The sequence below is a fragment of the Populus alba genome, chromosome 9 (assembly GCF_005239225.2).
Source record: "Populus alba chromosome 9, ASM523922v2, whole genome shotgun sequence".
NCBI lineage: Eukaryota > Viridiplantae > Streptophyta > Magnoliopsida > Malpighiales > Salicaceae > Populus > Populus alba.
In genome coordinates this window covers 10,911,314-10,928,158 of record NC_133292.1, presented here as the reverse complement: position 1 = coordinate 10,928,158, position 16,845 = coordinate 10,911,314, and the positions used below count along the sequence as shown (strand labels likewise).

At 32.7% G+C, this 16,845-nt stretch overlaps 2 protein-coding genes across 2 annotated transcripts; one reads left to right on the top strand and one right to left on the bottom strand.

The window, feature by feature from the left end:
• Window positions 1-906: 906 nt before the first annotated feature.
• On the bottom strand, window positions 907-3,111 carry LOC118058840 (uncharacterized). Its single transcript, XM_035071600.2, has 5 exons — window positions 2,953-3,111; window positions 2,776-2,872; window positions 2,388-2,466; window positions 2,198-2,279; window positions 907-1,255 (listed from the first exon to the last, which is right to left on the bottom strand). Exons 1-5 carry the CDS (start codon window positions 2,983-2,985, stop codon window positions 1,115-1,117), a joined length of 432 nt encoding a protein of 143 aa, XP_034927491.1. The 5' UTR covers window positions 2,986-3,111; the 3' UTR covers window positions 907-1,114.
• A 922-nt stretch (window positions 3,112-4,033) lies between these two features.
• LOC118058838 (uncharacterized) lies at window positions 4,034-7,881 on the top strand. The gene is made up of 13 exons (XM_035071597.2): window positions 4,034-4,239; window positions 4,496-4,633; window positions 4,727-4,808; window positions 4,899-4,975; window positions 5,454-5,554; window positions 6,012-6,141; window positions 6,220-6,336; window positions 6,414-6,499; window positions 6,813-6,879; window positions 7,060-7,138; window positions 7,221-7,312; window positions 7,396-7,539; window positions 7,639-7,881. Exons 1-13 carry the CDS (start codon window positions 4,102-4,104, stop codon window positions 7,672-7,674), a joined length of 1,287 nt encoding a protein of 428 aa, XP_034927488.1. The 5' UTR covers window positions 4,034-4,101; the 3' UTR covers window positions 7,675-7,881.
• Window positions 7,882-16,845: the final 8,964 nt, after the last annotated feature.

Here is a 16,845-nt window from a genome sequence, read left to right as displayed (position 1 = left end):
TTGTATAATATGAAGAACACACTGGGAACTAAAAATATAAGATTTACAAGGCAACCTTTGCAACCAAGTGATTTCATGAGGCTGCAAAGGTGATGGAAAATCAATAAGCATTAAGCAAGCAAGCTATGGTCTTATTCTGTTTGCCCTTTTCCCCAGTAGGTGGGCAGGTTTTGGCCTTCCCATACGAGGTTCTCCACCTCTCTACACTCCCTCCTGGTTTACTCCCATCAAGGTTAGGGGTTCTGTTTAATTAATTATGAAACTTATGATATTAGTTTCTTGTCAATTCAAGAAAATGTTTAAATCTTGATTCAGTTAGGTTCTTTCAGCCCAAGCACCTACGCCAGGATACCCAAGAAATGGAGACAGGAACGAGATATAAAAGCAAGCACGCAAATTGATGTGTCCTGCTTAGTGAAATCATTTCCTAGCTCCCATTTTGATCCCGGAGGTCGGGTTCGTGCCCAATTCTGTGTGGTTCCTTCCCAAGTCAGTTTGTCTAGTGACCTTTCAGTTTGTCAAAAAAGGAATATTCATTTTGGGTTTCGATGAACCTCATCAAGCTCTCAAGCCATTCCTTTTTTCAGGGATGAATAAATTTTCTTTAGCTGAGTGCTTACGGATTATGAATGAAATGCTTATCAATGAAGCTACGACTTGAAACATAACAAGCCAACAAGAAAATAGAATGAGGAATGCTTCCCTATTGTCCAGCACGGCTGCAACTGTATTGTGTCTGCTTAGCAAATATATAGATGCGAGAGGTGGATGGAAGCCAGTCAACTAATCGTTTAACATAATTGCAAATAATGTCATAGTAAATACAGCATACATCAAAATTTAGAACGAAAAGATAACACACGAAGAAACATTTGTGCTTTTTGTCAAGTTTTTTCAAGAATAATATGCACAAAAATAAAAATGAACCATCTCTAATTAAGAGGTAAAATCACTTGTTTTTTCTTAGCTGCAACTCAGATTCCAATTTAGTACAATATATTTGTTCACTTACTTGCCGAAGCAGAGAGCATGAAAAGGGTAATGAAAAGAAAATGGCAGTATCCAGTGGTTGCATGAAGGAATCCAGCAGGTTTAGAAGTGGAAGTGGCTGAGTTTAGCCTGCTGAGCTCAAACCAAATGACTTGACGATGTTGCTTACTCTTTCTGCCAAAGTTCTGGACGTGATCTTTTTACCCGGGACATGAAAAGGGTTTGAAACTGCATCCACATATGCAGCATGGAATCTCCGAAAAAACTACAAAAGCACCAAGAAAATATTGAAACAGAAACAATCAGGCACAACTCATACCAAGAAAGTAGTTATGCACTTGTGCTATCATTTTGATGATTAATTGGCAGATAAGTGACAGCCACATAGACACAAAAATCAGTGGGAGATCTCGGGGTCTCCATGGACTGGTTTGAGTTTTTTGGTAACAGAGAAACCTTGTTTCATAGAACAACCATCACATTCACTTTATATTAGTATCTAGTTCACACAATATAAACACTTCTATTTTTCCACTATGATGCTCCTATTGCATACAATGGCTGGAATGGTCAATATATGACTTCAAAATTAATTCAAAGCCCGGAAGAGAGGCCAAACAATCAGCAAAACAAACAAAAATTTCCATGCAAAGTACAGCAGAATTATTGATGGAAACTTGGTGGACAACCCCCACCACCCCAAACTGCTTCAAGATAGAACATATAATTTAAGGAGCTTGCAGCCCTTGTAGGCAGATTATTAGAATCTGTCCCCCATCACCATACCTCCAATATTTGAGATATACTATGTGCAATGTTCCAGTTATGACACGTGAAGAAAAAAACAAGTTGTAAGATCTCCAGAAAGACTCTCTTAAGTAGATAAGCTCTGAGATCTCAAAATTACCACAAGACCCAACAACCATAGCCACGCCAGACATGGATAGAAAAGTTAACTGGATTTTAGCTGTCTAAGCAAATTTGAAATAACATCTACTTTTGTGCCAAGAACCCTGCACTGCTATTAAGAAAATCACATCTACAATATCCAGTGGAGCTTGATGCACAGTGTGTTGGCACACCTTAGCAATGCCACATCTAAGCTTCTAACAAATAGAGCATAGTCATGGGATAGAATTGTGGTAGAAAGTGAATTATAATCTGAATCCTACAAGTAAATTAAGACTACACGCGGAGAAATGCTTACATTTCTGACATCTGCATCTCTGACATCTAAATCAGTTGTGACCAAGATGAATTTCACCTTCGTGTTGGTCAAATAACCATACCTGAAGACAACAGCAACAACAATAAATTATATCAGGACACCAACCTCGCCATAAACTACACTATGCCGAAGCAATTTCAACCATCGAACAACCAAAAAAACTTCTTACACTTTATAATTCTCGGTTGGATAAAGCAATCCAAGAAATGTCTCATTCAATGTCAGCCCAGATTTCTTTGGATTATTCACTACACAAATTCAGTCAAAATCAGATACCAAACAAACCAAAAGGTATATTAAAATGCATCTGAGAATTATGAACCCTGAAGCTCAAATCTCCAAATTTGTTAACTTATAATAGTGCCATAACCAACTAAAAAAAATATGAACCCAGAAGCTAAAATCTTGAAAAAAATCTCAAACAAGCCAAACCCAGTTCACGGAAACAATAAATCTTAACATTTTTTTTTAATTAAGCCACATCCCAGGTCATAAAAATAATAAATCTACACACATATGGGTCAATTAGAACCAAATTAAGCATAAATAAGGCCAACCTCGCTCATCAACAACGTCAAGGGAGCAGTGAACTATGTGGTGGAGCTTGAGTGCATCATCTGCTTCAGTAAAACTCTGTATGTACAATGGATTGTTCTGTTTGACAGACAGTCATCGGATTTCATCAAAAGATTAGATAATCACAGAATGAATGTGGGAGATGGGAGGCGGTGTACCTGATGACCGACGACCGCGACACACACGATCATCTTCTCCGGTCACTGCTTCTTACAGGGTACTGAATCTCTCAGACTTCAGGCTTTGGAATGATTTTTCTCTTGCTCCTTTCGTTCTTTGAAAAAAAACAGGAAAGCTTGCATTGATGAGAGTAAGACCATGCCAAAGGCTTGATTACAGGACATGGGCTCAAGGCCTGCTCTTGGCATTCGTATTAAAGGAGGCCCAACAATGAAAAAATTATCTCAACGGTTAAAAATAATATATATTATGGTATTTGATAAGGATAATTTATATCTTGTAATGTTTCATTCAACAAAATAATTTTATTTTTTTAATAATAGGTTTTCATGTGATTAAATTGAAATATTTAATAGATATTTTTAAAATATAAACAATTCATCCATTCATATAAATATATAAAAATTGTTTTTAATCATTCCGAGAATATTTAAGAGAGTAGTAATAATTATTTTTTAAAGTTTTATTTTTAAAAAAATATAATAAAATAATAATTTTTTATTTTTTTAAAATTTATTTTTATATCAACACAAAAAATTAAAAAAATTGAACAATAAATAAATAAATTTTAGCAAATCTTCATTTTAGCCAAATAAGGTCCGGCATCACATTGTTATTGTAATTTTTAAAAGAGTGAATTAAAAATGGGTTTGATTTTATATGTACCCAATTTATCATTTGAATGCTAACATGATCCTGATTACATCTATATAGTATGATAAGTGGAATTTTTATAAAGTATTCTCATGGATGACATTGAGAGTTTCAATTTTATTTTTTATAATTTATAATTTGTGACATATATATATATATATATATAATAAAATACTATCTCTTTTTTTTTAATCTTAAAACAATAAATAAACGCTATCTAATTAATTTAGTTTTTTTCCTAGTTCAATTCTTTTTTTTAGTCCTAATTTATAATATGAAAAAAGAATCCGAAGAGATATAAATATTTGTGGACTTGTAATAATAAATCTATATTTTTTTTTAACCAAAATAACGACTTCTATTAATGTCGCCTCTGGCATTCTTATGTAACCAATCACCCTATGCCACGTCAGGTTTTGTCCTCCACCAGGCCACCTTCCTCTTCACTTTACTTGTCTGCTCTGTAAATTAACATGCTCTTTCGATCTTCACTGAAAATAATGGCAGACTTATTACACAAGCCATTGCTAGACATTGAAGAACAACCACATACCAGTAAGAAACCCCCACGTGCTGCCTCTCTCGATGTATTTCGTGGTCTCTGCGTCTTTGTAAGCTCTTAGCTCCCTGTCTTCCTTTTATATATATATATATCAATCTTGGTTTAGTTTAAAAGCTCTGAATTGTGTTTTAATTTCTTGAACTGGCCTGACTTTCCGGGGTCGCTCTGTTTACTCTCTTGAAATCAAGAATTGAAAAGCTTGCCTTAACCTGAACTTTTCGTTTGGTTCATAAGTCGAAGCATGCGCAAGCTTCATGAATAACTAAGCTTGATTATGATTTGCATTGGATATTGGTTGCTTTCAGCTAATGATGCTAGTTGATTATGGTGGGGCGATGATTCCCATTATTGCTCACTCTCCTTGGAATGGACTTCACTTGGCAGATTCTGTGATGCCCTTCTTTCTTTTTATTGCTGGAGTTTCTCTTGCACTTGTTTACAAGGTAATATCACTCGCTCTTAATTAATTTAAGAAAAGACATTTGTGCTTCCTGGTTCACTTGAATCGAAAGCTTTCTGTCTATTTACTTTTTCAGAAAGTACCAAACAGAATCGAAGCCACCTGGAAGGCAGTGCTAAAGGCAATAAAACTATTTTTGCTAGGTGTGGTTATTCAAGGTAATCTTATCAATGGTTTCCATGCACTCGGGAAGTGAAATTTTACAATGAGTTCTGTATGTAATATGGCACACACCCTTTTGAATTCAGGTGGCTACTTTCATGGAATAAATTCCTTGACGTATGGTGTTGACATGAAAAGAATACGCTGGCTTGGAATTTTGCAGGTGCATTGATTTTTCAATCGATGACGCTGAACTACTGGAGATTTTTCCAGTGAGAAATAATCTGTTCATGGTTCTTCGCTTTTGGGATTTTTTGCCTTCATTAGCATATATTTCGTTTTGACACACACACACACAAACTGCTAGTACTGATTTTAATTTGATTCCTGACATGGACAAGTATAGAGAGTAGTATAGAGGAGTGTCAATTTTATGAGGAAACACTGGGAAACTTCACTCTGCCTTGAGATGTTGCTAAAGAAGTGATTGCATACAAGCAGCCACATCAGTTTCCTGTTCTACTTTTTGTCGTTGTCATTCTGGTCAGGTGTATGGACATACACCTCAGTACCCGCATGATCCTCAAAGCACTGCAAATGACTATTATGGCCTTTGTTTGATTCCTTTAACAAGTTGCATGTTTCATTCTGTATATAATGCTCGCAATTTTTTAACTTTTGTTAGTTGTCTTTCAAGCCAGAAAATATCTGTTGGATACATAGTTGCTGCTTTATGTGAGATTTGGCTTTCATGTCGAACACGGAGAGAAGTAAGCTTTCTCAAGAGTTATTACTGGCATTGGTAAGCTTCACATTTGAAATTGAGTTTCGCTTTAAAACTTCAAATATAAACCATAAGTAATAACAGCATCTTTTCACTTTGATAATCCCATTCTAATGTTGATGCTAAGTATCAGACCTTGTTTCCTTTCGCTCTCTTACTTTCATGAGCTTGTAAGTGGGATTGATTTGAATTGAGTAACTCGTGTTCAAGAAAAACATGTACATGGAAGAAAGACCATGCCACTGGCATGCGGATTCGTGTTTCATAATTTAAGGAGCACTGAGTGGAAGATGGACAGATATGAGTAGATCATTAAGAGACTCGATGGATTATTTCCTTTTACAGCCTAGATCAGTTTTTGATATGATGATTGCTGATTCTTTGTTTCCTTTAATTTGGCAGGCAGAATGAACTACTATAGCCAACAACTTGCATTCCTTCCTGTTTCATTGACTAAAAGATTTCTGTTTTCTAGGTGTGTGGCATTTTCACTATCTGCAATATACCTGGGGTTATTGTATGGTTTATATGTTCCAGATTGGCAATTTGAAATGTCCAATGCAACTTCTTCTGTGTTTCCGACAAATCACAGCTACGTTTACATGGTGAGGGCCCTAAAATTTTATCACTTGATGTCCAGTTCATGAGATTGCATGCATCCCTACTTACCCAAATTGACACAGGTAAAATGTTCTCTAAGAGGCGATCTTGGACCTGCTTGTAATTCAGCTGGAATGATTGATCGCTATATACTTGGCATTGATCACCTATATAAAAAACCTGTTTACAGAAACCTGAAGGTATCCTAAGCTGTTCGCTTTATGGTGTCTATTCGTTCACGTAATCCATTGACTATAATGAAATTTCACTTTATAAGGAGTGCAATATGTCCATCGATGGCCAAGTTCCTGACAATTCAGCTTCCTGGTGTCATGCTCCTTTTGATCCTGAGGGTGTTTTAAGGTGGGCAATCAAACTTCTTTTATGCTTTTCTTCCTCGAACTCAGTTCTTCTGCATTTTATTGTACTCACCTGAATATTCGAACTTAAACCACCCCCTATCAGTTTGGTGCCTGTTTAGTAGGACTACGTCCTGGGTCTTGGTGGCAGTTTTGTCTCATGGCATCCTGACGCTTACTCAGTTCAAGGGTTTCTATCTTTCCTTGTAATTCTCTTCATACACATAAGAAGGATATCTTCTTGGTGCAAATAACTCTTTGCTATGGAAGTGTGACTCAAATTCTCCCTGACCTTCTAACAACGATTGTATCCACAGCTCCTTAACAGCTGCAGTGACCTGCATAATTGGACTTCAATATGGACATCTTCTTGCTCACTTACAGGTGGAATGTAGTTGTCTTCTTCATTCTCTTTTTAGTTCTTATAATAATTGTTCTTAATCATTTAATGGGAGTTACAAGATTTAAATAGAAACGTAAATACCAAAACCGTTTTATTTGCATATGTTGCTTCTTTGAGTACCTTGAACAGATTACATATGATGTTACACAAATGTCTTTCAGGACCACAAGGGACGCATGGAGAACTGGACCCTATTCTCATTTTCACTTCTTGTAGCTGGGTTGCTCCTTGCTGTTATAGGTATGAACTTCAACGACTCATGATCGAAACCATTTTGCACCATAGCATTGAATCTCCGACTCTGTTCCTCTTTTCTTTTCAGGCGATCCTGTGAACAAATCTTTATACACTTTTAGTTACATGCTGATCACTTCTGCTTCAGCAGGAATCACATATTCTGCTTTATACTTGTTGGTAAGTTCTCAAAAACAAGTGTATCATTTCTATTTTCGAAACATGAACAGTGATGAAAACGTTGGTTTTGCTCTTTATTACAGGTAGATGTGTATGATTACAGATGCTTGACATTTGTTTTGGAGTGGATGGGAAAGCATTCTTTGAGTATTTTCGTTCTCGTATCTTCAAACTTAGCTGTTATTACAATACAAGGATTCTGCTGGGCAGCTCCTGAAAATAACATGGTAAGAATCTCGGATCAGTAGGCAAGTTTTTCACTTGTTACTTCATAGGAAGTTCAAAGACGGTTAAACATTTTCTTGCTATGCTCATTTGATCAACAGATTCACTGGATTGTTAGTCGGTTCGTGCGCAGATGATTGGAGATGTTGGGATCTTAGTTGGGATTTTAGCCAAGCTTTTTTCTCCTTTCCATGTATATTTTTGTGATGTTCATGTTGATAGTTTCATGGCCGCGCGAAGTACAAGACAGATTATCATATCAGATTATTTGTGGATGATGGAAATTGTGAATTACTATATTAGCTGTTTCCAGGGCCATCGATGAGAGACAATTTTTTAGTGAATGTACTCAATAACATAGTTATTAAACTTGGTGCGGCCAATGGATCGATCCAATGACCTGACCACCTGGAGCTTCACCTAGGCATTTTTTGGCATTGACCTGCCGAACAAGAATGATCCAATAAGTAAACTCGGTCAAATTTAAACGAGAAACACCAAAATATTAGAGAATAGTATAAATTATATTTTAAAATTTTATCTAAAAATTTAAGTTATTGGATTGAGATGGTTTTTTAACATGGTATCATAGCCTTGATAATCAAGTGGTCACGAGTTCAAATCTCACGACCTCTATTTATTTGGTAAAAATTAAGCACAAAGTAATGTAAACATGTGCAAGTTTCAAGCCCAAAGAACTTTCATTTGAGTAGGGGTGTTGGAGAATATTATAAATCATATTCTAGAACCTTATCTAAAAGTTTAAGCTATTGAGTTGAGATGGTTGTTTTTTGACACAGACAACATCAACCTCAAGAAATGAAATGATCATGTTTCGAACAAAATAATTGACCCGGTGATGGGCGGGCTAACCCATAGGTTAAACCAACAGCCTGAATCCTAAACCGCATCAGATCTCAAGCCGGATCTCACAAATCTACTCAACACTGGCGCACATTCTTCTTCCAATGTGCTCAAATCAGAGAATCCGGGTCATAAAGAGGAAAATTGCAAGGAGAAAAGAGATCCTTCTCGGGAGGAAATTTGTAGTCAAACGATCGTGATTTCAATACCTGGACTTCGCAAGACTTTTTTATTTCGAGTTTTTTAACAGAAAAGGTAATTTGAAATTCAATACCGATCGCACACTAAGACTAGGAATGTAGGAAATGAAAACCTTTTGTTTTCTCTTACAAATAAATCGTTGTTTGATGCAGAAGATGAGGAAAGGAGGCCGCAATTTTCAGTCTCGCGCGAAAAGATACCAGCATTATTTTGGCTTGTTCTTATCCTTCACGAACAGCGACAGTACATTATTAGAAGAAGAAAACAGCCAAGCCAACCAGGGAACCACTGTGGTCACTTCCGCCAATCCTACTTTTAAGATTCAGGTTCCGTTTATCATTGTCGTGCTTATAAATTATATAATTTTTTTAACTTTTAAAAGTATAATTAATCAAAAAAATGTTTTTATAAAAGTATATATATTATCTTAGAAAAATAGATAAAAACTTATTATAAGATGCTTTTCAACTTCAATTATAATTAACCTAGGATATGCTAGGGAGAGATCGTAATTATTTTTGAAAGTATATTTTTTTAAAAAAAATATTTTTAATATAACATATCAAAACAGGGCTCAAACTCTAAACCGGGTTACTAAATCAATACAAGAAATAAGCCGGACCCAGTTTAATATCTAATAAATAATTCCATGGGTTATCTTGATCCACATCTTAAGACAGTAATGCTGCCTTCGAGCTAAAGCAATTTTCTAGCCACCCGTGACAGCTATTTTCCACTTGTCGTGCTTCTGAGTCATCAATGATTTTAGTGACCCCACCTTCTTTGATTTTCCAGGCAGACTGTTCTTTTACTCGGCCAACATACACGTGGATAAGGCTGGGGCCGTTAATATTTTTGTCTGGAATAAAATAAAAAAACGGTGGTTAACTTGAGCTTATCTCATTGCAAATATCGTATTTACATCTCCATTATAATTCATTGCTTGAAGATGTTCTTTTAAGTCAGCAACAAAAATATTTTTAATTTCTGATTAAAAACACTCACGCACGTAAACAGGAGGTTGTTGTTTAATGAATCTTTAAATAATTCAAAATAGAGTTGTTCATCCGGACATGTCGTTTTTTAATTGAAAAAATCACTATCAAAAATATGATTTGAGTTGAATTTTAAAGTGAATTAAAAAATATATTAATTTGATGAGACCTAATTTATTAATTAATCAACTAACATATTTTCACTCATTGTAAATTAACAACATTAATTCAATAAAATAATTAACGTATGTTGATTTAGTGACGATAACAAATTATCCTAAGTAATCCTTTGCTTTAAAATATAAAAGAAAAATCTTACACGGGAACTTTTCTATTAATATTTACGCTTTTAAAAAAGTTTGAAAATATTTTATATATATTTTTAAATTAATATATTTTTTATATTTTCAGATCATTTTGATGTGTTAATATTAAAAATAATTTTTTAAAAATTAAAAATATATATTATTTTAATATATTTTAAAATAAAAAATATTTTTAAAAATAAATATTAACATACTCTCGAACACTGTATATTCTAATATATGGCCTCACTAGCAACAAGTATATAGTCCAAAACCCACTATTTGAAACCCATCCTTTATAATTTTCAGCAGATGACTAGTTTGAGGGACCATGAAAATCACCTTCAAAATACTCTTGATTGAGATTTGATTGACGCCACTGCATTTACAAGTCCACAGATTATGATAAAACTCCCAGAATTCCATCAAATCTTCAAGGGGCGTGAATGGCTTGTCACTATTTCAACAGCAGGGCCCATCTAGAATATACCAAAAAAAAAAAAAGGAAATAAATGACAAAATATAGAAAATCAAAAGGATCCATCCAATATTCTGTGTGTGACTTTAAGGTGGCTGATGAGATGAGTCTGCTTCGGATTGTTGTGGAAATTATTTTTTATTTTAAAATAATATTTTTTTTATTTTTGATATTAATAAATAAAAAAATATAATTTTTAATAAAATAAATTTAATTTTTTTAGAAACCACAATCAACTACATTTTAAAATGTGCGCAAACTTGTTTGGAAGTGTGATTTAAGTTATTTTTTAAAATGTTTTTTACTCTAAAATATATTAAAAGAAAAGTTTTTATTTTTTTAAAAAAAAATTGATATCAGCGTATCAAAATGATCTAAAAATACCAAAAAATATTAATTTAAAAAAAATTAAATTTTTTAAAAATATTTTTAAAATACAAAAATAAACATGAAAAGTCCTTTTATGTGTTTTGTGAGAGGGAAGAATTATTTATGCTTTTGTTTTTTTTTTTTAAAGTTGAATAGGCAATCATCCTCGTATGTGATGTTGGCTTGTTGAATTTATATATGGACTAAAAACGGCCGCAAGTGCAATCAATTTACTGTTGATGTGTATAACTCCATTCAGAAAATAACCAGCTTCATGGAGAATTATTGTTTACATGACCCCAAAAAATTGACAATATTTCTACATATTACTTCTTTCAGGTTACATCGGAGCTGCATTTCAAGTGTGTCAGGTGCTACCCTTATCACATGAACAGCATTTATCCAAGAAATTCTTTATCAAACTTTATTTTTTTTCTTCTTTGGAAAAAAAGTCGCCATTTGAAGCGTGTTCCAGGTAAAATAAGTAGCATTTCACCTTCAAAAAAAAAAAAATATAATATGCTCTAAATTATTGTGATTTCGTGTAGATGCATTATTGTGATAACGTAGAAGCCTGGGCTCACAAACTCTTAGAGCAGTAAAATGTGAATTCTAATTGAGCTGCAAGCTAATTTACACTATAAACGCGCACATTGAAAGGCATCGAATTTAAAAGAAATGAAAAGGTGTAGTATCAATATTTAGTAAATCGTCTATGGTTCAGATTGTTAATTCCAAACCCATAGGAAGTTCTAACGAATCAAACTTGTTTGTGATTGATAAATACAAATAAAATATACCCAAAAAACTTTTCAAAATAAACCAAAAAAATTCTCTAAAAATAGTCTTAATCCTAATAAGACATCTTTTGGGCTCGGGTTTAGTATCTCGATCTCAAAGTACAACAAGGGGCTAATGAAAATGGACTTTGATGTCGTAGCCGGAGCTCAACTCCCTAAATGACATGGACTCGAGTAAGAAGCCTAAGCCTGTGTTAGACGCACGCCCAGCATAAGCATGACGTGCTCAACACTCATGTGCATATTTGGATCCATTTCTCATCTCTAATGACTTTAAGCCCAACACTCTTAAGAGATTTTTCAAGTACATTGCGTCTTCTTTAATATTTTATTTATTTTAAGTAAAATATAACTCAAGATATCACAAAAGATAAAATTACACTACAACCTCTTATTTCCACAAAAGATATGATTTTATCACCTAAAAGTCCTAACTCCCGTAAAAAAAGATCTTTTATATGTACTAGCTATAAATTACATTGATCTACCCAACACCAAGTACAAGTTATCAACTATCTTGATTATAAAGAATTAATGAAACTGCTAATACCAATTAATTAACTGATTATCCAATTTAAGAACCTAATTTATAGGCCATTTAGATTTTTTAAGACATATTCAATAATAAAAATAAATATAATTTTTAATCGAATTATTAGATGAAACTTTGATTTTCTCAGCATATTCTATATGCTGAGTTTTTAATGGGGGTATTGCTAACACTGTCCCATGACAAACCATGCCCAATTTGGATCTAAAAATCGTTATTTTGGTTTTATTTTGATTTTTTTATAGTTAATTTTTTATTTGTTTCCTCATTAAATTTAAGAATTTTATTTGATTTGAGTTCTCATTAATCAGGTTTATTTTAGTTACTATTTAAACATTCTTTTATGTTATTTTTTTCTATAAAAGTCAAGAGCTATTAGCATTCAAAGTTCATTCAATTAGGATTATCTCTGGCTGTAATTTTAGGATTTTTGAAACCCATTCTTTTTTTAATACAATATGCAAACTGTAAATTATTAACCGACAACAAAAATAAAATTTAAAAATGACTAATTACTTCCAACTCATAACATGAATAAATCACACATGATACAAACTTATATATTTATGTTTGATACTGTGATGTATATTACTTTACAAGAATAATTTTTATTTAAAAAATATGTTTGTTTCAAATATTTTATTACATTAAAATTATTAAAAAACACATTTATATTAATTTAATATTTTTTATATAAATATACTTTTAAAATATATTCCAACGATATATTTATGTTTGGTATTTTGATGTATATTACTTTACAATAACACTTTTATTTAAAAAATATATTTATTTCAAATATTTTAGGATATTAAAATGATTAAAAAATACTAAAATATATATTAATTTAATATTTTTTTTCATAAACATACTTTTAAAATATATTCCAACGCCTTTGTGAACGCGATCCCAAAAGGCAAATAATAATATCCAAACAAAGTATGACAACCAAACAAAGTAGAATGACTTACTTATAATCTAAAAACAGAATCAAATAATATCCCACAAATGAACAAAGTGAAGCAGCGGATGGTCGCCCGGCATGCAGAAGGGTCACTTTCCTCGCCTATAAAAATCAATATCTTGTTTCCTACGCTGCAAAAGCCACCTTTGCACGAAAGCAACCACATCTACGATGATGACACAATCAAGCTAATCACAACCACCCCTCCCATCCTCGTTGCTTTTCATTGGCCACGTGGCCCACCAGCTAACAAAATTCATAAAAATAACATATATATATATATATATATATATATATATATATATATATAACAACAAGAAGAGGTGACCGTTGGGGGCATCGAGTTCTTGAGAAAAGTAGACTAATCTTTCTCTTTCACATTCTCCAGTGTAGAAATAAGACGAGCCTAGTTTAATTCATCAGATTTTTATATTTGTTAAATTATGAATTTAAATTTTATAAATATTATGATTATTAAAAATTTATATAAATATTAATTTTAAAATTTATAAAATTAATTAAAATACAGGTAAGCTGATGTTAATAAAAAAATAAATAAAAAGGCACTGGAGCTATCTAGCGGTTTTGGGAAGCAGGACACGTGTCATGGTCAAAGAGGTCACTTGAATCGAGTAGAACAACTAATTCGGCCCCCCTTCGCTTGCCATCCATTTGTTTGTTCTTCGGAGGGATATTACATTAGCATTTTATTTTCGCATGTAAAATATTTGGGACAGTCAATGGTGTGTCTTGAAGGTAATTTTTTTATGGTCAAGGTAATTCTACTAAAGTCAATAAGTAAGTGAAAGTTAGTCCAATAATATCTTATGAAAAAATATTTAACCTGAAATCCATTTTAAAATCCAAATTACTAGTTAATCATCAATTAAATAGTATTTCTTAGTGCTCCAGTCACTTATTAAAAAAAGCTAGCCATGATAAATAAAGAGATAAACATGGTTAATTAGTGTAATAATTAGTATACGAGAACATAAAATCTACAAATAAAAGAGTCAAAATAAACATGTTTTTATGTTTTTTTATTATTATAAGAAGATAGCTAAATACTATATTAATCACCATTATTTACTCGCTGGGTCGTTGATATTTTTTTTTAATTTACAGTGAATATTTTTTTTAAAAAATTTTCGGAGTTATAATACTACAATCGATAATTATCTTTATTTTCAATGAATATTCCAAGACATGTGCTCGGATTCTTTTTATTTATTTATTTACGTGGGTATCCGGGCCAGTTTGCGCGCACCACGACTAATCCCACGGTCCACTGAACACCCTACAAACCCAGTGGGCATGTAAGGCATCGCGAGGATGACAAATATACACATGAGAACTCGAACTCAGGAGCAGCGGAAGGAGACAAGCTCCTCCCTCCGCCAAGCCAAGACCCTCGGTGCAACATGTGCCCGGATTCTTGCTAGAAAGAGTAGAATGGTTTAATTTTCTTAAGGATGAACATTGATTGATGAGATGGCATGATCAGGATGAGAGTGTGACGTGGATAGGTTCGGGATAGCTACGAGAACTGCAACGGGGCCACACCATCAACATTGATATGTTTTGCCAACTGGTACCACATGATTCTTGATTAGATCAAACATCCAATTTAATGACAGCACTCTTTGGAGGTCAATGAAATGCATGTAGCTTAAGTCATATTTAGATATCATGAGTTCAAATATTGTAAATTTTAGAATTATTGAAGGTTAATATAATTATTAATTTTAAAATTTCAAGAATTAATTGAAGTATTAATAAACTGGTTCAGATATGATAAAATAATAATAATTAATTCTATCACATGTTAAATCTATTGCAGTTAATTAGCAATCATATTTATATATTAAATCATGTGCCAAGTAATTTCTTATTGAAATGAAGTCGCCTATTTTTTCAGTGCTCATAACATATCTTTTTGTCGGTAATTAATCGTTTATAGAAGTATTTGATTTTTAGTATTTCTAGTTAATTGTGAGGCCCGATGAGTTGAAGAATATACAATAAGATTAAGATTTGTTAATTACGAATTAAACTGAAAGAAATAACAGAGAAACTTGGCTCGGCAGTTATAAATGCCTCAATTATTAATTAGACCCTTGTTTCATGATCCTTCGTTAATCTAATGTTTCTTTAATTTATTTAGCTTTTTCCCCTTTCAAATATATGATGAGGAAGGAAGGTATTTTTGAAGGGGGGGAAAAACTACTAAAACGAGGATGATTAAATGCTGGTCAAGCGATTATTTTATTAAATCTAATATCACAGCAGCCAATTAATTAATCTCAATAAATTATAAAGATTAATTCATAATTAATCATGTAATATGAATGATTATTACGTCAAATGTCGGGAGAATAACATTACAATCTATACATGTAGAGTGAATTTCATTGTTATTATAAAATATAAAAAATTAAATTTTCTAAAGAAAATATAATAGCAATCATTGTAGAGTAAAGCTGAATTACACTAGGAGATGAAATGTACAAATCGAATTATGACGACCCTTCGCCAAACTGAAAACAAAATGAAGCGATGGAGGGAGGAACGGTCAGCCCTTTGATAGACATGCCAATCAATTACTACGGCTTGATATGACTTTTTAAAATATTTTTTATTTAATAATATATTACAATAAATTTTTAATATAAATATTTAAATTAATCTAAAAACACAACAAACATAATAATTTTTTAAAAGTAATTTTTAAAATTTTTTTTAAATATTTTTAAAATATAAAAATAAACAGAATATCTATGGTTATTGTTGCATTTTCTTTATTTTTTATAGACAAAAAACACACTTGTTCAATTTACACATTAAATTATATATAAAAAAATTACACTAATGTATTCGATGATTATTCATCCAATAAATTAAAAAAAAAACTATTTATTTATTTATTATCAGCCTCTTCTTAATTCCAATTCTAAGATAATGACGTGCAAATCAATTTTATGTGCTGCTGCTCGAGCCAAAGCCTCGAAGGCGAAAGGCTGTGTGATGGATATTTTCATAAACTCCTTTTCTGATCCACTCATTACTATGCTTCAAATTTGTAGATAGATGCGAATCAATGCCACGAACTATGAACCCAATGAACCTTATAAGAGGACACGTTTTTTCTTCTCCATATAACATGGAGCCACGTGCCTTTCTATTTCAAGTACATTTCACAAGTGTTCTCTGTAGCCTAATCGAACCGCACCGCGCTTTCTTTTAGCATTTTGGCTGCAAATTTATGCTTTCTTTAATTATCATCATGCTTATAAAACTCAATCAAGAAGGATTCTATCGACGTGACACTTAGATTATAGATCATAGGGTCAATACGACTGATCCTTCTTTTTTTCTGTAATAATAATAGATTAAAATGAGTTTTAATTAAATTCTATCTTGAGTCGACATGGATTTTTAATTAAATTCTATATTATGAGTTGGGAAAATCTAAAACGACTGTAGGGCTGGTCTATATTTTAGAACTGGACTACACCTAAGGCAAACCAAACAACGAATTAATACAAATATAATTCCCCCCAAAACTTGAGACTACAAGAAATGGGGTCCAAAACATTATAACGTGACATGGTAAGAATGGGGTCCAAAAGGTGACCCAAAATGAAATAAAAAATTCGGGAGAAAAAAAAGGAAAGAAATAAAGAAGACCGGACATAACCGTTGTGGGCTTGACTTTGGGTTGATGCCAGGCTGACCCCTTGAGTCCTACCCTACACGATAGCTAACCCCTCACCCATAGAAAA